Source organism: Ornithorhynchus anatinus, chromosome 9, assembly GCF_004115215.2.
Source record: "Ornithorhynchus anatinus isolate Pmale09 chromosome 9, mOrnAna1.pri.v4, whole genome shotgun sequence".
In the NCBI taxonomy this organism is placed as follows: Eukaryota; Metazoa; Chordata; class Mammalia; order Monotremata; family Ornithorhynchidae; genus Ornithorhynchus; species Ornithorhynchus anatinus.
In genome coordinates this window covers 22,669,043-22,690,058 of record NC_041736.1, presented here as the reverse complement: position 1 = coordinate 22,690,058, position 21,016 = coordinate 22,669,043, and the positions used below count along the sequence as shown (strand labels likewise).

The following is a 21,016-nucleotide window of genomic DNA, read 5'->3' as shown; positions in this document are numbered from 1 at the left end:
CAGAGAAGTGAAGTGACCTGTCCAAAGGTCACACAACGGAAAAGTGGCAGAGGTGGGATTAGGGCCGTGACTAGAACTCAGATCCTCTGACTCCCAGGCCTGCGCTCTTTCTACGAGTCCACACGGCTTCCCACAGCATTTGGGTAATTGAGACCAAAGTGTATTTTAGGATTAGCGGTTTCCAGATTATTTACCATTGTAAACCAACCCTTCCCTTATCTGCAGAAAGGGGAGTTGATGCCTGTTCTCCCTTCTACTTCACCAGTGAGCCCCATGTGGGACCTGATTGATTACCTTGTATCAATCTCAGTGCTTAGTTACCGAGCTTAGGACAAAGTGCTTAAATTCCACAATTATTCCTATCATTATCATTATTTTGTCAGTGACCTTTAAGAGAGGACAGTATTAACATAGCAGTTGAAGAAAGACCAGAAATATGGAGATGTCAATTCTTACCAGTTCTAAAACTTTAATGAAGTAAAGACCTTTGGGGAGTTTAATGTGCAGGGCAGTCCCAAATGCATCATCTCCAGCATTATACAGTGAGACGTTCAACATTAACGTCTTCATACTTCCCACCACGAGGTAAGTTTTCTTATCATTTGGTCTAGAAAATGAATTCAGATCAGTTAGGATCCATTTCCCAGCGACAAAACCTGCGGTCTCAGAAACGTTCCATTAGCAGTAGTTTCCTTTAAAGATGCACATCCATTCATGAATCAATCAGTGGTATTTATTGATCGCTTACTGGAGGGCCCAAGGCAGCAATCACTGTCAGCAAAAATCCAGTTTCAACAGGGGCAAATGGATACTGCAAATGGGGCATCTCTCCACCTCACATCCTGCAACAACTTTCCAAGCATGCCAATTTCCCACCACACTGTCCATCCTTTCCAATGTCACATATCTCTAGAGAACAGCGTGGCTCAGTGGAAAGAGCCCGCGCTTTGGAGTCAGAGATCATGGGTTCGAATCCCGGCTCGGCCACTCGTCCGCTGGGTGACTTTGGGCAAGTCACTTCACTTCTCGGTGCCTCAGTTCCCTCATCTGTAAAATGGGGATGAAGACTGGGAGCCCCACGTGGGACAACCTGATTCCCCTGTGTCTACCCCAGCGCTTAGAACAGTGCTCTGCACATAGTAAGCGCTTTAACAAATGGCAACATTATTATATAGCTACGGACAGCCTTCCGAAACACTGTGTTGGTGATAAAGTTAATTGATTCATTCATCTATTTTTATTTTTCTCATTGCTTAGACACTTTCAGCAATCTAATGTCTCCCAAACCAGAGACCTGTACTGGATTATTCTTTTATCAAAATAAACTAAATCTGTTATTTTTTCTTTTTTAAAGACCATGACAGTGTTTCCTAAGTGTCTTCCCGAAAGTTCCACTTGACAAATTGTCAAAAATCAAATGATGGTTGAGCACTGATTAGAAATTATGAGAAAAAAGAATTCTCTGATCCCCATTAAATTAATCATTTTGGATTAGGGCTAGGGCAAAGGTTTATTTTAAGACAAGACCGCTATTGGGATTACAGAGTTTGACTTGTACTTTGAAAATGAGATTGGTCAATACTTGGCTTGTCGATTTAGCATAAGACAATCAAATGTGAAGCAGGTTGGCCTAGTGGATAGAGCATAAGCCTGAGAATCAGAAAGACCTGGGTTCTAATCCTGGCTCCACCACTTGTCTGCTGGGTGACCTTCAGCAAGTCGCTTCTCAGTGCCTAGTTATCTCATCTGGGAAATGGGGATAAAGACTCTAAGTCCCATGTGGGTTATGGACTGTGTCCAGCCTGTGTAGCTTGTATCTACCCCAGCGCTTAGTACAGTGGCAAATATCATTTAAAAAAGAAGAAAAAAATGATAGTTGCATTATTGGGGGTCATTTGCATAGGACTTTAAGACTAAAACATAAAATTGCTCTGCATAACTATTCCAGTATTCAACCAAGAAGACCATGTTGAAGAATATTTCGTTCTTGTTCTCCAACCCTCAGTTTAAATAAGGTGAAATGTCAGTATTAATAATAATGTTGGTACTTGTTACGCGCTTACTATGTGCACAGCACTGTTCTAAGCGCTGGGGTAGATGCAGCTTAATCAGGTTGTCCCTCGTGAGGCTCACAGTCAATCCCCATTTTACAGATGAGGGAAGTGAGGCCCAGAGAAGTCAAGTGACTTGCCCACAGTCAAACAGCTGACAAGTGGCAGAACTGGGATTCGAACCCATGATCTCCGACTCCTAAGCCCGTGCTCTTTCCACTGAGCCACGCTGTCAGTAGAGCATCATACCGAGGAAGAGATACCTTGGGCGGGGAACATGCACGTCTACCAGCTCGGCTGAACTGTGCTGTCCCAAGTGCACTCAGCAAGTGCTCAATAAGTACCATTGATAATACGACATGGATTATTAAAATGGAGAATGCCAATAATAAATAGCTATTAAATAAAGCATAAAAATGTTATTTCAGGGATAGGGAGATATGGCTCACTAGACACAATCTCTGGTCATCTTTCCAACTTTTTGGAGGACGCTTTCTTTCCTAAACCTCTGTGAGAGAGGAAGCAGCGTGGCTCAGTGGAAAGAGCCCGGGCTTGGGAGTCAGAGGTCGTGGGTTCGAATCCCGGCTCGGCCACTCGTCAGCTGTGTGACCTGTGGGCAAGTCACTTCACTTCTCTGGGCCTCAGTTACCTCACCTGTAAAATGGGGATGAAGAGTGTGAGCCTCACGTGGGACAACCTGATTACCCTGGATCTACCCCAGCACTTAGAACAGTGCTCTGCACGTAGTAAGCGCTTAACTACTACCAACATTATTATTACTATTATCTTGCTTCCTCTCCGAGGGCCCCCTGAAACAGGACAGGGGTACTGGGAGGGAACTGACCCCTTCTAAGATCAAATCACCCTACCGAGTGCTTGAGAGAGTCCTCGCTAACAATAAACAGACACGATCCCTTCCCTCGACGAGCTTCGAGTGATCCTCCCACGCACCTCAGTGATCAGGTTACAACTGAAAGCGCGGGGCAAAGAGCTGCGTGCCGTGCTTTGCACACAGTAAGCGCTCAATAAATATGACCGAATGAATCGAAGTCCCAAAGAGGATAAGTAAACGTCGGTTTGACATTCAAGTTTAATTAAGACTTGCAGAGGATCGGCCTAGAAATCAACATTTGTAAAATATTCTGGCTTATAACCAAAGCATTAGTCACTGAACACCTTTGGGAAAGAAGCTGGCACCTCGACAAGGAACAGAAGGTGAAATCACTGCATAAGCAGCTAGGTTCCAAGACAACAGCAAATTCAAGAGAAACCCAGTGTTAACATCTCAGCAGCTAGAATCCACGTTTACTTGGCATTTTTAAGCCATTTTATAGCATGACCGTAATTCCTATTCTCCCCTCCCGCGCTGCGCATCGTACCGCGTTTTGATTTATTAACAGGGCACCGTCGGAGAGAGGCCCAAGCAGCTTGTGACACAAGGACAATAAGGCACCAGGTGCACATCTGGGAGAATGACAAAGCTGAAATCCAGCCCCCCCCCCCCCGCCAAGTAATCATATTTCATTCTTCATGAAGACATGCATAATGCATCCCTGAAATTTACTGAAGAGGCCAGAGTCCAAGCGATCTAAACAAAACACGGTACCGGCTCCCTCCCGAATCACAACCTAATGAGAGGAAGAAGGGAAACTATCAGCCTCTCCGTTTCCGAGTTCATTCGTTCATTCGATCGTATTTATTGAGCGCTTCCTGTGTGCAGAACACTGTACCAAGCGCTTGTGAGAGTATAACAAACAGATTCCCCGCCCTCAGTGAGCTTGCTGTCTATAGGTCTCCCTGATCTATATAAGGGAGGCACCCTGTCCTGGCCGAATAGGTGGTTGCTTCACAGCCCAGTGGGTCGGCATCCAAATGTTCAGATGCAATATAATTAAAAGTGATCTCTCACACACTGCGATATCGAGATCCGTCTCCCATTTTAGATACCAAATCGCCTTCTACCGCTCAGGGGAGAGCTGTTCTTTGACGCCTCCAAGCCTTACTGAGGTGACTTCTCCTTCAAGAGGCCTTCCCCGATGAAGCTCTCTTTTCCCTGGCTCACTCTCCCTTCTGCGTCATCTATCTGCACCAACCCCGACACTTCCACACTTAGAGATATATTTATATTAAAGTCAGTCTCACCCTCTAGAACAGTCAGCTCGTTATTCATTCAGTCGTAGTTACTGAGCGCTTACCATGTGCAGAGCACTGTACTAAGCATTTGGGAGAGGACAATGCAACAATCAACAGACACATTCCCCGCCCACGATGAATTTAATAATGTTGGCATTTGTTAAGCGCTTACTATGGGCCGAGCACTGTTCTAAGCGCTGGGGGAGATACCGGGTCATCAGGTTGTCCTACTTGGGGCTCACCGTCTTCATCCCCATTTTACAGATGAGGGAACTGAGGCCCAGAGACTTGCCCACGGTCACACGGCTGACGAGTGGCAGAGCCGGGATTCGAATCTACAGTCTAGAGGGCAGGGAGCATTGCCAGTTCTAGTGCGTTGCACTCTCCCGAGCGCTTAGTTCAGTGCGCTGCACACTGTAAGCGCTCACTAGATACCATGCATTGCACCATGACACCCTACGAGGACACTGGGGAAGGGGTGGTGGCACAAAAGCATAACCTCTGGGTCCCACATCACCGAACCACGAGGATGCCTGTACTCAGAGGCAGCCGGCTGACCACGGCGGAGGAACAGAGGAGACGGAGATCTAGCTTAGGCTCCCCTTCTCGGGCCTGCTATGACGACTACTACTGGTAGGTGAGTCTTTCTATGAGAATGTTTTGCTTCATTTATGGCCCCTTCATCTGCCTTTTCTACTTCAGATAAAGGCATAGAGCGTGTGAGTGGCCCAGCTCCAAGAGTAGTTGACACCTCCCCCCCCCACACCTCCATCCCAGGACCCCCTAGCATCCTCATTCTATCGGCCCTGCACCCTTCGGAACTTACTTGGGATAACCCACGTTTGCGGAAACCTGTAAGTCGGCGGAACAATTCTCGTGGCCGCAAAACCTGGCGAAGACAATCTGCAGAGAAAAGACAAAAGCGTCACAAGTCGATCCCGTCAATATTTCTACTTCAGGCGCGCGCCAGAAGCAGCGAGCCAACCGTAGGTGATGCAACAGAAATGAAGTAAAAGCAGCGACACCGAGAGACAGCACTTCTTCGACAGGAAGGGTCTCCCTCAGGCCAAGTGGGGACGTTAGCGGTTGGGACCGGGGTTCGCTGGGAAGGCGTTTGGATGGGCGTGGCTTTTCCACCATTCATCTCTGACTGCTGCCTCCCTCCCACCTGCTCCCATCTCTGACCGCAGAGTCAAATTTCAGGCACTGGGCTACTCAAGGTGGACGACAGGGAAACCACCATTCGTTTACCCCCAGTCGGCCTCGCCCCAAAAAGGCGCATGAAGCCAATTCAGTCCGATCTGGCTATGTTCTCTCTTGCCATTGGGCGGGTGTCTGTCTGCCAGGGTTCATCGGTCACTTTAGCCCGGGGACATTTCCAGCTGTTATAAGAGACAGCAATTCCCCACCCGAATCACGCCGGGTTCAGCTGATCAATGGAAAGCACGTGATGGCACGGCGGCTTAGCGGCCGAACGGATTTTTCTCACTCACGCCAAAGCGTCCCAGAGTCAGGGTAGGAGAGAAGAGATCTCCGTCCCTTCCGTTCCCACCCCAGCTGTGATATCTTCCTGCCGAGGCAGAGACTCTAACCCGCGGGTAACTGATCGGGCAGCAACAAGGTGGAAGAGGTGGAGATTAGTTGCAACATCATCTGGGTCTTGCAGACCCTGGGCTATGCCATTAAGAGGGGCCTGATATGTCTGGATTTAATGTTTCGTGGTGGTTCCGAAACCAGGGATCACTCCTATACTTCCAAACAATAGACCCATGCAAGAAAAAAAGACGACATTAACTTTCGGCAGTAATTTTCAAATTTTAGAATCGACATAAAATGGATCTTTCAACGATGTGGAAATTTCACAAGTGAAATACATTATCTTTCTAGTAACATTTGTAGCGAGTAAAACTTCTACAACCTTGCTCTTTATAATGTCCTTTTCTTTCCTCTGCTGAAGAATGGGCTGAAGTGGAGGGAATCCTTCACTGCTCCTTTTACCGACGATATGCTCGCCAAGGTGATAGGTCGCCTCAATGTGAATCGGAGTGAGAATATCTCTTACGTCTTTCTAAGAGAATTGGAAACGTAGTGAATAAATTATCCGAACCAAAAGTCCAACACAACACATGGAAAACACAAACAATATGCTTTTGATTTTTCTCCCGCAAGAGCCAAATAGAAGTCATAAATTTGTCCCTCTTCCCAGTGTTTTCTGAACCTTTTCCATGATCATTTTATATGTTTCGCTTGAAGCTAAGCCCTGCGGTTAGCCACGGTCCCGAAACACACTCTCCATTATGCAGTGCCCTCATTTCCCCCCTTCCAAAGCAGCCGAGAACTCAAAGAGTGGAGAAGCCCCAGAAGAAAGCAGAGCTACGAGAACGGGATGAAGCAGGGGGAATATCCCAATTGGCAGGTAACTTTCTAGAAGACCTTTGCCATAAATGAACTTTCATTCAGTGGTGTTTAGTTGAGCGCTTACTGTGTGCAGAGCACTGTACTGAGCGCTTGGGAGAGTACATTATAACAATAATCGGACGAGTTCCCTGCCCTTGATGAGATTACAGTCTAGAGGGGGGGAATGAACTTACACGGGTTGCACAGTAAGGTTGTCCGGCAGAACCAGACTCTGTGAGACAAGAATCGAATCAATCCGGTTTCCCTTCTTCGTGCCGATTCACTCCTATCATCCTAGGTTTCGGGGACAGATCCTGAACATGCTTCCCCCAAGGATCCGAAGGAGAGTACCCCGCTCTCAATCAATCGATCGCTGGTGCTTGCTGAGCACTTTTTTGTGCAGAGCACTATACTGAGTACTTGGGAGTATAACACAACAGAATTAGCAGACACCTTCCCTGATGATGATGATGATGGGATCTGCTAAGTGCCATGTGCCCAGCGTTGTTCTAAGCGCTGGGGTAGATACAAGGTAATCGGGTTGTTCCGGATGGGGCTCACAGTCTTAATCCTCATTTTACAGATGAAGCACAGAGAAGTGGCTTGCCCAAGGTCACAAAGCAGACAGGTGGGGGAGCCGGGATTAGAACTCACACCCTCTGGCTCCCAAGCCCGTGCTCGTCCCACTAAGCCACGCTGCTTCTCCCTGCCCGTAACAAGCTTATAGAGGGGGAGACGGACATTGATATGAATCAATAATTTAAAATATATAATATATAGATACTGTCTCTCCACCTCTGTCCCAGTTCTCAAGCGGATCCCCCCCCAGCCACTCTGCCCATGCCCCCTCAAGACTCTAAGCTCACTGTGGGTAGGGAATGTGACTGTTACATTGTACTATGGTACTCTCCTAAGCGGTTAGTACAGTGTTCTGCACACAATAAGCGCTCAGTAAATACGACTGACCGACTGCCTTAGCGGGAGCGACCAGGAGGGGAGGAGGGAGGAGAGAGAGGGTTCCTTCCCAAGGTGACTTAAAGCCATTTTCCTTCCAGGTATCGCAGTGGGGCAAAGCAGTGTTTGCTGCACTGCTGGTTGGCAGGTGGTCTGTGAGGGCCTGTGATCGACAGCGTGCTCGGCACATACGACAGAACGAGCCTTTTCTTTTACGGTGTCTGTTAAGAGGTTCCGATGTGTCTGGCACTATTTTAAGCGCCATGGTAGATATGAGGAAATCAGGTTGGACCCAGTCCCGGGCCTACCTGGGACTCACATTCTTAATCCCCAGTTTACAGATGAGGTAACTGAGGCCCAGAGAAATGAAGTACTTGCCCAAAGTCACACAGCTGACAAGTGAAGGAGCTGGGATGAGAACTCAGGCCCTTCGGGCTCCCTGGTCCATGCTCTTTCCGCTAGGCCACGCTGCTCCTCTGCTTGTCATCCCACCCCACTTGTCTCCCACTGATGGACAGTGTGATAGCCCACTAACCCAGACCCGGGTGGCCCACCAAGTCCCTGCATGGTCTAGGAGGAGTTCAGTGCCCAAACAACATTTGTTCATTCCATTGTATTTATTGAGCGCTTACTGTGTGCCAAGCACTGAGCAGTGGAAGGAGCACAGGCCCAGTAGTCTGACGCCCTGGGTTCTAATCCTGGCTCTGCCACTTGTCTGCTGTTTGATCTCGGTTAGGTCACTTCACTTCTCTATGCCTCATCTGTAAAATGGGGATTAAGACTGGGAGCCCCATGGGGGTCAGGGACTGTGTCCAACCTCGTATCTATCCCAGAGTAGTACAGCGCTTGGCACAGAGTAAACACTTAATAGGGAATGAGTCTGTCGTTATATTGTACTCTCCCAAGTGCTTAGTACAGTCCTTTGTACGCAGTAAGTGCTCAATAAATATGATCGAACAAATAGCATTAAAAAAACCCCCCACAAGCACCCACCAAAAGAGGCGGACAAGGGAAACGAGGAATTGATGACCACTTAGGAAACAGGGTAAATCTGAAAACCTCTTGGAGCCAAAGGCCCAGTCACTGTAATATAGTAGGCGGTCTGGGCTTGCGATTTGGATTAATCTTGTCCCGTCACTTTACTTTAAACCCCGTGCGCTTTACAGACACTGCTCTAGGCCGAAGTGAATGGCTTTTTCTCCTCTAAAAGGGTTGATTCACTCTGAGCTGTTGTCGCTGAAGCAACTGATGAGAATGATTTCAATGGAATCAAATCGGGGATTGGATTAAACCTTCGAGAACACAGACGGCTTTGGCTAACCGGGCTTGAAACCCAAACAAAGCCTTCCACAGACACATGGGAGAACGGGAGAGGCTTACGAGGCTGAAACTACATAAACGGGCAGGCCGAGGAAAGGGAGACATAGAACAGATAGCCACCGTCCTGTGGCTACCCAGACAGGAGATGGACAATCAATGTGGTTTTAATTTCGTCGGGATTTCTACTACTTGACAAAGATGTTTTCAGAATTGGTCAAATATGAAAAATGTCATTGAATTTTTCTTTAAATGAAAAAGCTTTGCACGATTCCTCCCACCCATAAAAAAGGTCTTTTAATAGAACGGAATTGTTGACCTCATTCTAATTCCATTCTAATCATTGCAGTAAAAAGGCAGTTTCACAAAGACCACATGGAAGAGTTGGGGTGCGGGGGCGGGGGGGGGGGGGAGTTTGGATGGAGGATTTTTATCCAATTCAGGCAGATTAGCTGAAATATAAGTGCTGATAATTGGGGGTTCTTCAAGGAACGAAACCACAGTATTTAAAATTCAAAGTAAGACACACTGCCCACAGAACAATTTCAGAGTGCCAAGCGACAATATATCCGTGGGAACTCTAAGAGTAAAACAACAAAAAACCCCCAAGATCTGATGTTATGAAGTGCCACTACCTGAAAATAAACATGTCAGCAGGGAAAAGCCTTGCTGATTAGAAATTCAATCTGGAGGTATAAGACTCAAGGCTCCGACGTTGAATGTTTCATCAACCTCGGGTTAATCGGTGGTGCGGTTATAAATAACAGCGCAACATGTAGTTCAACCCTGTACACCGTAAACTCCCTCTAGACTGTAAGCTCATCGTGGGCAGGGAATGTCACCGTTTATCGTTGTATTGTACTTTCCCAAGAGCTCAGTGTAGTGCTCTGCGCACAGTAAGCGCTCAGTAAATACGAATGAATGAATGAACCCAGAAGAAAAACTCGGCTCTTCCTTCGATTTTGTAGAGTCGGTGAAATGCACTGTAAAAATCAAACGAGATCAAAGAAAGGGCTAACTTTCCCTCTGTACCCCTAGATGATCCCTTCCTCGTTCTAAGCATCCCGGATAACTATTATTATTATTAATATGGTTCGTGTTAAGCACTTACTATGTACCAAGCACCGTTCTAAGCGTTGGGGTAGATACGAGTCAATCAAACTGGACCCAGTCCCTGTCCCACACGGGCTCATACTCTTAATTCCCGTTTGACCGATGAGGTAATTGAGGCGCAGAGAAGTGAAGTGATTTGTCCAAGGTCACACGGCAGACAAGTGATGGAGCGGGGATTAAAAGTCAGGTTCTTCTGACTCCCAGGCCCGAGCTCTATCCAGTAGGCCATGCTGCTTCTCGATGAGCCTGCAAGTCATTTATTCATTCAGTCATACCGACTGAGGGCTGCGTGCAGAGCACTGTACGAAGCACTTTGGGGAGACACGCTCCCTGCCCGCCATGAGCTTCCCAGGCAGGGCAGAATCCAACTTGGTTTGGTGTGAGTTAGGTGATTCCCAGTCCTCCCTGACTCCCCGGAAGCTGTCCCCTCTAGACCACAAACTCTTGATGGGCAGGGAACACAACTGCTAATTCTGTTGTATTCTCCCAAGTGCTTTGTACAGTGCTCTGCACATAGTAAGCGCTCAATAAATACCACCGACTGACTGAGCAGTCTGAGATCTCCAGATGAACCAATCCGTGGTTTCCCCCCGAGCCCAACCACAAAGGAACGATCACGATCTTTTGGTCTGGCTCATCTTAGAGAAGCAGCGTGGCTCAGTGGAAAGAGCACGGGCTTTGGAGTCAGAGGTCATGGGTTCGAATCCCGGCTCGGCCACTCGTCAGCTGGGTGACTTTGGGCAAGTCACTTCGCTTCTCGGTGCCTCAGTTACCTCATCTGGAAAATGGTCATTAAGACTGTGAGCCCCACGTGGGACAACCTGATTCCCCCCGTGTCTACCCCAGCGCTTAGAACAGTGCTCAGCACATAGTAAGCGCTTAACAAATACCAACATTATTATTATTATTATCTCGGGTCCCTTTCAGCCCTTGAGAACAGAAGCCAAGAGAAGCAGCGTGGCCTAGTGGATACATACAGCCCGGGCCTGGGAGTCAGAAGGACCTGGGTTCTAATCCCAGCTCCGCCACCCGTCTGCTGTGTGACCTTCGGCGCTTCTCTGGGCATCAGTCCCCTCATCTGGAAAACAAGGATTAAGACGGCGAACCCCAGGTGGGACAGGGACTGTGTCCAACCCGATCTTGCATCTACCCCAGGGCTTAGAACAATGCCTGGCACGTAGAAAGCACTTAACAGATACCACAGTTATTAAGCCAGGGCAGGCCAAGACACGACAGAGAAGGGTTGGAGCTGAAGTAGGTTGGGTTCAGTCTGGTTCCAGGCCCTCGATTGGCAAGAGGCAAGCTAGCGGGTATGCTCTCTCTGGAACTAAACACCACCACCTGGATGACCGAGGTTCTGGGAGGTTCTCACTGTCGCATTTTGGTATTTACAGGACCTGCTGGGAAAAGTCCACCGCTCGGAAAGAAGTCATTCCGACAGGAATTCTTGTCCGTGCAGGAATGCTGTAAATCAAGGCTCAAATCCCAAGTTATCTACTTGTGAAAGTGGAACAGCTTGAAGCCTTGAGCGTTACGATAGCAAACTTGATTAAATTATTCCCTAGGTGTAGGAGATAGACAGCCCCTGATTGTCCCTCCACATGTCCACCGCTTTCTCTTCTCAACAAGCCTGCTCTGACCAAATCACGTTATCTAATTCATACTAATTTTCCACAAGGTCTTTCCTGCATCTACCGTCCATTACTTTCATTATCCTAATTAGCTATTAATTATTCTTTGCTCACGATATAGACACCAACCACACACTCTCTCTCGCAAAGACCGTACCTGACAGGCATTCACACTTGTTTAACTTTAACGGCTTCCTTTTGTGGAGAGAAACTCTCCTACCGAGGGTCTTTTGAAGACTATTAAAGACTGGTAAAGAATTTTGGAGAAAAATATGGGCTCGTGAAGAAAAAAACCAAATAAACTGGCATGGCATCTTGCAAGTGATATCTTTCTTACAAATAATGATAACTTCACGCCACATTTTCCACGGAAGATTACGTTAAATAATAAGAACCGCAAGCGTGCAAATTGATACGTGCCGAGGGTCTTGAAGAAATTTAAATTTTTTAATATTTTTCTTCTATTAACTTTGTGTACAAGACTTGTTCTTGGCTGCAGCGGATGTTCCACTTGAGAAGCCAAAGAAGGGGACGGTGAGATTAAAGTTCATTGGAATGGGTGAAACAGCAGATATTTCTCCTGCAATAGGGTAGTTGCGGGCTACAAGTCCCTGAATTGTCCAAAATTCAGATTCCACAATTGCTTCCGTGGAAAATACGGGGTTAAGGGGGGAAATGGGTTAAAAACATTGGATACGCTCCATCGACGGTATGTATTGAGTGCTTACTACGTGCAGAGCACAGTAACGAGAACTTGGGAGAGGTCAATGCAACGGAATTAGTGGACGCTTTCCTTGCCCATAACGAGCTTCCAGAGGGGGAGACAGACATTTATCTGAATAAAAATGTCCGTCTCCCCTTCTAGACTAAGCTCGCTGTGGGAAGGGAACGCGTCTACGAACTCTGTTATACTATTATATTGTCCTCTACCAATTGCTGAGTACAATGCTCTTCACACGATAAACACTCGATGAGTACGATTGATTGAGCAGACCAAGTGAACGGTTCTTTCAACCGAGCGGTTGAAACACGTCTCCCTTAATTTGGAAAATGATTTCCAGAAGAAAAAGATTCCATCAGCTTATGCCATTTAGAATTTTCATTCTTTAATCTCCAGTTATAAAAAAAAAAAGCATAATCCTTTGTCCGATTCCAATCTCTTGTAAGCATTAGGCATTTCAGTATGATTTAATCTTCTTTATCAAAATCCTATCGTTGGAATGAAAGGCCTACAACTCTCAACTATTAAAGATGCTTTGGGGTCTTGTTCTGAAGGGATAATTTAAAAAATAGAATTCAGTCATTTATTCCTTTCCACTCTGCAAGAGACCAAGTCGACAAATGGCATATTTTCCAAATACACAGTTTATCAATTGATATGTTAAAATGAGTCTATTCCGTGTGGCTTTAACGATAGTAATAATAATGTTGGTATTTAAGCGCTTACTACGTGCAGAGCACCGTTCTAAGCGCTGGGGTAGATACAGGATAATCAGGTTGTCCCAGGTGAGGCTCACAGTCTTAATCCCCATTTTACAGATGTGGTAACTGAGGCCCAGAGAAGTTAAGTGACTTGTCCACAGTCGCACAGCTGACAAGTGGCAGTGCCGGTATTCGAACCCATGACCTGTGACTCCCAAGTCCGGGCTCTTTCCACTGAGCCACGCTGCTTTAGTCATCGCCCGATTCGATGCAGCTCTCTAGGACACCGATGTTCTTGGAAACCACACTGAAGGCTTTAAACAAGTGGACTTTGCAAAATAAACCTTTCATGGATATGAGTGCTTTTGTAGAGCTGGATTTATGCAGGGGCTTTGAGGGTCCTAAATCTAGGGTCCTGGGTTTATAAAAGGCCTCAACCCCCAAATCATGCCCCCTCTTGACTTTATAATCAATAAGTCTATAATTTTATAAATCTATTCACCTGTATACAATCTTCCTATCAATTATAAATATATAATCAATCAATCTATAATTTACACCAGGAAGCAACACGGCCCAGTGGACGGAGGACGGGCCTGGGAGTTAGCAGAACCTGGGTTCTAATGCCGGCTCAGCCACTTGTCTGCTGTGTGACATTGGGCAAGTCATTTCAATGCTCTGTGCCTCAGTTATTTCATCTGTAAAATGGAGATTGGGACTGTGAGACCCATGTGGGGCTGGGACTGTGTCCAACTTGATTAACTTGCATTTCCCCCAGCACAAAGTACAGTTTCTGGCACACAGTAAGTGCTTAAGAAATACCACTTCAGAAAAAGGGCAGGGGAGACATCGTAAGTGGGAACTGAAGCAAGGAGGTGTACCCTTAATGCCAAAATTTCTTCCAAAATGAGAAATAAGCATATACTTTTATGGGTATTGCAGAATGGTCAATCACTGATCCATCCATTACATGTTAAGTAGGTCTTTAAAGATCCAACCATGGGTCAAACTAATCATCAGTCAATCCCATCGTTAATCAATTGCAACGATGGGCATAACCAAAACAGTGACAGAAATCCAATAATCAATCCGGTCATCCGCACGAGCAGTGAGAGGTTATTTTCAGCCCCATCCACTGGAGCCATCAATCAATGGTATTTACTGAGCACTGTACTAAGCACTTGGGAGCGTACAGTCTAACCGAGTTGGTAGACAGGTTTCCCGCCTGTGATGAGATTACAGTCTAGAGGGCGAGACGGACATGGAAATAAAGAAATCATGGATATGTACATGAGGGCTGTAGGGCTGAGGGAGGGGTGAATAAAGGGAGCAAATCCAAGGGTGAGGAGGACGCAGAAGGGAGTGGGAGAAGAGGAAAGAGGAGGCAGAAGGGCGTGGGAGAAGAGGAAAGAGGAGGCAGGAGGGCGTGAGAGAAGAGGAAAGAGGCCTTAGTCCGGGATCCCTCAAGGGGTGTCTCTCAAAGCCTGTCTGGTGGAGCAGGGATTGTCCTCTAGACTGTGAGCTCGTTGTGGGCAGGGAATGTCTGCTTGTTGTTATGCTGTACTCTGCCAAGAGCTTAGTACAGTGCTTTGAACACAGTAAGTGCTCACTTAATACGATTCAGTGAATGAATGGTCCTGACCGCTATAGCTCCTCCGCTCCACTGAAGATGCCATCTGTTAAATCCCATCTGTTAGGGCTCCGCATGGGCTGAAATGCTTAGTCAGTCAGCCAGTCGTATCTACTGAGCGCTTACTCTGTGTGCGGGGGAAGCACTTGGGGGAGGACGATACAATGAGAAACACATTCCCTGCCCCCAACGAGCTTCCGGTCTGGAGGACTGGTCTAACCCAGTCTTGCTTCATCAGGGATACACGCCGTGTTCACCCACGCGACAGTGCCTTGTCCCTGAGGGGTGCTGGGATTTGGCCGCCCAAAGGGAAAATCTACCATTCACAGGTGCGCCATTCGTATGGGGTGAATATTCAGTAATTCTGCCTTGCCCTACGATTTCTATTCATTTCTCAGAATTCAATCATTTTAGAAAATCTGTATTTCAAGTTCAAGCTCAACTTTCCAGAGCCCAGTTCAGTGGTATTTTTGTTTTTTTATCGTATTTCTTAATCACGTACCAGACTGAGGGCTGGGGAGAGACAAAGTAATCGGGTTGGATAGAGTCCTTGTCCCACATGGGGCTCCTGGTCTTGATCCCCATTTTACAGTTGAGGTAACTGAGGCCTGGGGACGTTAAGTGACTTGCCCAAAGTCACACAGCAGATAGGTGGCAGAGCCAGGATCGGAACCCAGGTCCTTCTGACTCCCAGGCCCAAGCTTTATCCACAAGGCCATGCCGCTCCTCTGCTAAGCGCGCCATAAATACCACTGAATGACCGATTCCGAACCTGCTTATTTGAGCAGTATTAAGAAGAGCACACCAAACTGGCTTCCATATTAATGTGACTTTGGGTGTCTGTTATAGATCGCTTCTAAAATCGGTCAACCTACGGGATAGCTTAGCTATCGATTAAGAAGTAAAATAAAAACTTCTCAACTCTGGCCATTAACTGAGTCGGAAAAGTGATATTTTCGGCTTTTGGGTCTCTCCCACTCGGTAGTTTTACACTAGGACTTGTGAGAACTTTCCAGACTATAAAGGGAAATTGGGAAATAGCAAGGGGATTACTGCTTTTAGCATCACATTGGTGTTGTTGCTTTTGCTCTGAATAAGTATCTTAGGGAAAATGAATTCTAAGCTCAAACTCTTCCTTGAAATCCCCCAGAGGCCATTTGAGGACAAGGAGGCTGTCGCCTGATGAGGCACAGAGTTCTTTTTTTAGGGTACTTGTTAAGCGTTTACTACGTGTCAAACACCGTTACCACGGCTGGGGTCAACTGCTTAGTTCTGACAATCCCTGTCTCACGTGGGGCTCACAGTTTAATAATGCCGGTATTTATTAAGCGCTTACTACGGGCATAGCACTGTTCTAAGCGCTGGAGGATACAAGGTGATCAGGTTGTCCCACGTGGGGCTCACAGTTTTAATCCCCATTTTCCAGGTGAGGTAACTGAGGCCCAGAGAAGTGAAATGACTTGCCCAAAGTCACGCAGCTGGCAAGCGGAGGAGCCGGGATTAGAACCCACGACCCCTGACTCCCAAGCCCGGGCCCTTTCCACTGAGCCACGCTGCTTCTCTAAGTTCCCTCTAGGCTGTAAGCCTGTTGTGAGCGGAGAACGTCTACCAAATTTGTTGTGCTGGGCTCTCCCAAGCGCTTGGTTCAGTGCTGTGCCCACGGTAAGCACTCAATAAATACTTTCAAATGATGGATTCCGGAGGAAATAGATTCGGGCATCATTTATAGGAAGCCTGGCAAATGTGAGAAATCCGACTATCGGTTTAGTGACTGTTTCACCACTAAGAATCGCTCAACAGAGAAGCACAGTGGAAAAGCACAGGCCTGGGAACCCGTTGGGAGTCGGAGGATTTGAGTTCTAACGTCGGCTCTGCCACTTATCTGCTGAGTGACCTTGGGAAAGTCACTACTTCTCTGGGCCCCAGTTTTCTCTTCCATAAAATGGGGAAGAAATGGCTGTTCTCCCCTCCCAACAAATTGTGAGCCCTTACGGCAGGGATTGAGTCCAGCCTGATTATGTTGAATCTACCCCAGCGCTTAGAACAGTGCTTGGTATCTAATAAGCGCTTAACAGATATCACAATTATTATCGTTATGATCAATCGCATTATAATAATGTTGGTATTTGTTGAGCGCTTACTATGTGCAGAGCACCGTTCTAAGCGCTGGGGTAGACACAGGGGAATCAGGTTGTCCCACGTGGGGCTCCCGGTCTTCATCCCCATTTTCCAGATGAGGGAACTGAGGCACAGAGAAGTGAAGTGACTCGCCCACGGTCACCCAGCTGACAAGTGGCAGAGCCGGGATTCGAACCCATGATCTCTGACTCCAAAGCCCGGGCTCCTTCCACTGAGCCACGCTGCTTCTAAGGGTGCACTACGGCACCCTTACCTCAGTTCCCACTCCTCCTTTCATGCAGTCGTATTTACTGAGTGCTTACTGTGTGCACAGCGCTGTGTTAAGTGCTTGGCAAAGTTCAGTACAACAATTAAACAGACTGACGGTGCACGAGGCCCCGTGTGAATAATCACAATAATAATGATGGTATTTACTGAGCGCTTACTATGTGCCAAGCACTGTTCTAAGCACTGGGGTGGATACAAGGTAATCCGGTTGTCCCACGTGGGGCCCACGGTCTTAATCCCCATTTTACAGATGAGGTAACTGAGGCCCAGAGAAGTGAAGTGACTTGCCCAAAGCTGATAAGTGGCAGAGGCTAAAAGTAGTCAAGCAGCTGTCAAGCAGTGTGGCCTAATAGATAAACACGGGCCCGGAAGTCAGAAGGACCCGGGCTTTAATGCCAGCTCTGCCGCTTGTCTTCCGTGTGACCGTGGACAAGTCGCTTTGCTCCTCTGGGCTTCGGTTACCTCATCTGCAAAATGGGGACGGAGACTGTGAGCCCCATGGGGGACAGGGACTGTATCATTCATTCATTCAATAGTATTTGTTGAGCGCTTACTACGTGCAGAGCACCGCACTAAGCGCTCGGAATGGGCAATTCGGACCGTATCCAACCTGATTAACCGGCACCTACTCCAGGGCTTAGTATAGGCCTGGCACATAATAAGCACTTAATAATAAATACCGTTAGGAAACGAAAGAAAAATAGTAACCAGTTCTGCAATCAGTACGCTCCTCACTGCGATGGTTAAGATCCTGGGGCCGAGGAGGCAGATCTAGACGATTCTGAAGTAGGAGCAAGAACCAGCGAAAGGAAACAGCAACCACGGGAAGCAGAAAACACATCCGGACCAATTCTGAAGGCGAATGATGATTATTCTAAATAAAGATCATATCGATACGACGGCCACTATCATGGATTCACTTCATTCTGCTTACCCGCATAAATGCTTGATGCGTTCTGCAACTAGCCTTGCCACTGGTCACCTTTATGCTTCCCGACGTCACCTCAGAGCTTCCATTAGAAGAAAAGTAAAATCTCGATGGGGTCTCCGCTTTTCTGTTGATGTCCAGGATCACGGTATAAAACAATACTGCGCGAAGGACAGGACACGGAATAGTTAACGGCCACGTGAAATAGCTTTCAGATGTTTGGCAACGGAGCTCTAATGGGCACAAAAAAACGGTCACTCTTAAATGCTACTTCTGAAAACACATTAAAAAAAAAGCAGAGGGATCAAGGCAAGAGTTTGAAAAAAAAAAAAAAGGTGCCCAGAGAATTGTGTAGATGAGACCTAGAAAAGGGGAATATTCATGCCTACTTTCTTTACCGCGCTAATGAGAAATTCCTCTAAAAACAAGAGGAGAGACCCATCCGTTAAAGACAGCGGTCACAGCTGTTCTCAGGGCCGCTAACACCACTTTGGTACAAACAAAATTGCAGCTGGAAAGAAAAACCTTAGGAACTTTAACTCTTCTCTTACCTAACTTGATAACAATAATAATGTTGGTATTCGTTAAGCACTTACTATCTGCAGAGCACTGTTCTAAGCGCTGGGGATCGGGTTGGCCCTCGTGGGGCTCCCAGTCTTCATCCCCATTTTCCAGATGAGGTCCCTGAGGGCCAGAGAAGTGAAGTGACTCGCCCACAGTCCCACAGCTGACAAGGGGCGGAGCCGGGATTGGAACCCATGACCTCGGACTCCCAAGCCCGGGCTCTTTCCACTGAGCCACGCTGCTTAACTGGCCTGACTCTCTCCGTGCCCAGACCCTGTGGAGTGACTGGAGTAAGTTATCCTGTAAACAGAGCATCCAGGGATGGAACTTTCTCTCCTGGACCTTCGGGGAACCAATTGACACCTCGGAATTCAAAATCTCCCCCCCCTCCACCATTTCAATCCCACCTTTTAATCTTAACCTTTTCTGTTCCTCTGTACACACCCCCATCCCAAATTCCCTTCCGTCAGCCTAGGGTCACCTTCAACTCCCAGGCAATTCCTCGTCTCTGGCGCTCAGTGGCCGCTGACCTGAACGGTTGCGGGGGTCTGAAATCCATCATCAATCAGCGGTGTTGACTGAACGCTTACTATGGGCACAGCACTGTACTAAGCGCTTGGGAGAATACACTAGAGTTGATAGACAAAGACCTCTGCCCTCAAGGAGCGGTGCAGTGTAGTGGCGTTCTCCTCAAGAAGCCCGATCCTTCGTTTCTCAGCCCCGCTCTGGAAATCCCAGGTACAACAACAACAATAACAATAATGTTGGTATTTGGTAAGCGCTTACTACGTGCCGAGCACTGTCCTAAGCGCTGGGGTAGACACAGGGGAATCGGGTTGTCCCACGTGGAGCTCACAGTCTTCATCCCCGTTTTCCAGATGAGGTCACTGAGGCCCAGAGAAGTGAAGTGACTTGCCCACAGTCACCCGGCTGACAGGTGGCGGAGCCGGGATTCGAACCCATGACCTCTGACTCCCAAGCCCGGGCTCTTTCCACCGAGCCACGCTGCTTCTCTGAGAGTTCTCAAGTAATCCGAGAGTTCAAACCAGAGTTTCCCGATTCTGTTCGGGTTGTATTTATTGAGCGCTGACTGTGCAGAGCACTGTACTGAGCGCTTGGGGGAGAGTATTATAGCAGTAAACGGACCCATTCCTTGTCCCCAACGAGCTCACCTACTGGGTGCAGAGCACTGTACTAAGCTCTTGGGAGAGTACAACAGAACAAGAGTAAAAGAGAAGAAGCATGGCTTAGTGCAAGAGCACGGGCCTGGGAGTCAGAGGCTGTGGATTCTAATTCTGCCTCCGCCGCTTGTCTGCTGTGTGAACTTGGGCAAGTCACTTCACTTCTCTGGGCCTCCTTACCCTCATCTGTAAAATGGGGATGAGGAATGTGAGCCCCACGTGAGACAGGGACTATGTCCAAACTGATTTGCTTGTATTCACCCCGGCGCTTAGAACAGTGCCTGGTACATAATAAGCACTTAACAAATACTATTATATATACTTATATACTATTATATATATCATAGATATATACGCCTCATTAATAAAATAGATAAAATAAATTTATTGAGTGCTTACTGTGTGCTGAGCACTGTACTAAGCACTTACAGTGCTCAGCACACAGTAAACACTCAATTAATTTACTTTCTCTATTTTACTAATGAGATGTATATATCTCTGATTCTATTTATCTTCATGGTATTGATGCCCGACTGCTTGTTCGGTTTTGTTGTCTGTCTCCCCCTTCTAGACTGTGAGCCCGCTGTTGGGAGAACAGTCGTCTCTGTTGCCGAATCGTACACTCCAAGCGCTTAGTACAGTGCTCTGCACACAGTAACCGCTCAATAAATACGACTGACTGAACGAATGCACGATAAGAGAGTTGGTGGATAGGAAGTGGAAGTGGTGCGAAACCCACTCGGAGAATGTGGTCAGTCGTGGGGAGATGGGGTGATAGCTTCTCGGTGCACAGGGGTCAAAGTAGGGTTTTTCTGCGCATTTATAGGGAAGCCGGCAGAACTCTAACCCAAACCAAGAATTTATTCTCTATTTCCAAATAAAAATCAGCTGGAAAATGAATGACGTGTTGGCGGGTGCTTAGCATTTTAACTAAGCAGCTGTTTAACTTAACTCCTATTAGAAGATCTTTCAGTTGATGGAATGAATTGAATTTTCCCCCATTGTAACCTCCCCGAGAGCAGGGATCTTGCTTACTTATTTTAATATTCCCTCCCGAGGACTTGCTACAATACAGTAAGCACTTGATAAACACCACCGAGTCACTGATTGGGAATGTACTGTATTTTCTTATATCCCAAAGTGAATGATAGGTAGGGAGCGGCTACACAACTCTCCCCACATCGATCGATCCAGAGTATTTGTGGAATGTTTACTACGTGCAAAGCCCTCCACTAAGCGCTTGGGAAAGTACAACAGTTGGTAGACACCCTCCTTCCCCACAAGGAGCT

General features: G+C 47.2%; 1 protein-coding gene across 1 annotated transcript in view; it reads right to left on the bottom strand.

Annotated features, from left to right (window-relative positions):
• The window catches only part of ITGA4 (integrin subunit alpha 4), an 84,956-nt gene that overhangs the window by 20,297 nt on the left and 43,643 nt on the right, over positions 1-21,016 (bottom strand). Inside the window, exons 15-18 of the mRNA XM_029072238.2 lie at positions 17,989-18,143; positions 6,103-6,252; positions 5,011-5,087; positions 457-607 (exon numbers count right to left, since the gene is read on the bottom strand). Coding sequence (XP_028928071.1) covers positions 457-607; positions 5,011-5,087; positions 6,103-6,252; positions 17,989-18,143 — 533 coding nt within the window. The remainder of the gene's footprint in view (positions 1-456; positions 608-5,010; positions 5,088-6,102; positions 6,253-17,988; positions 18,144-21,016) is intronic.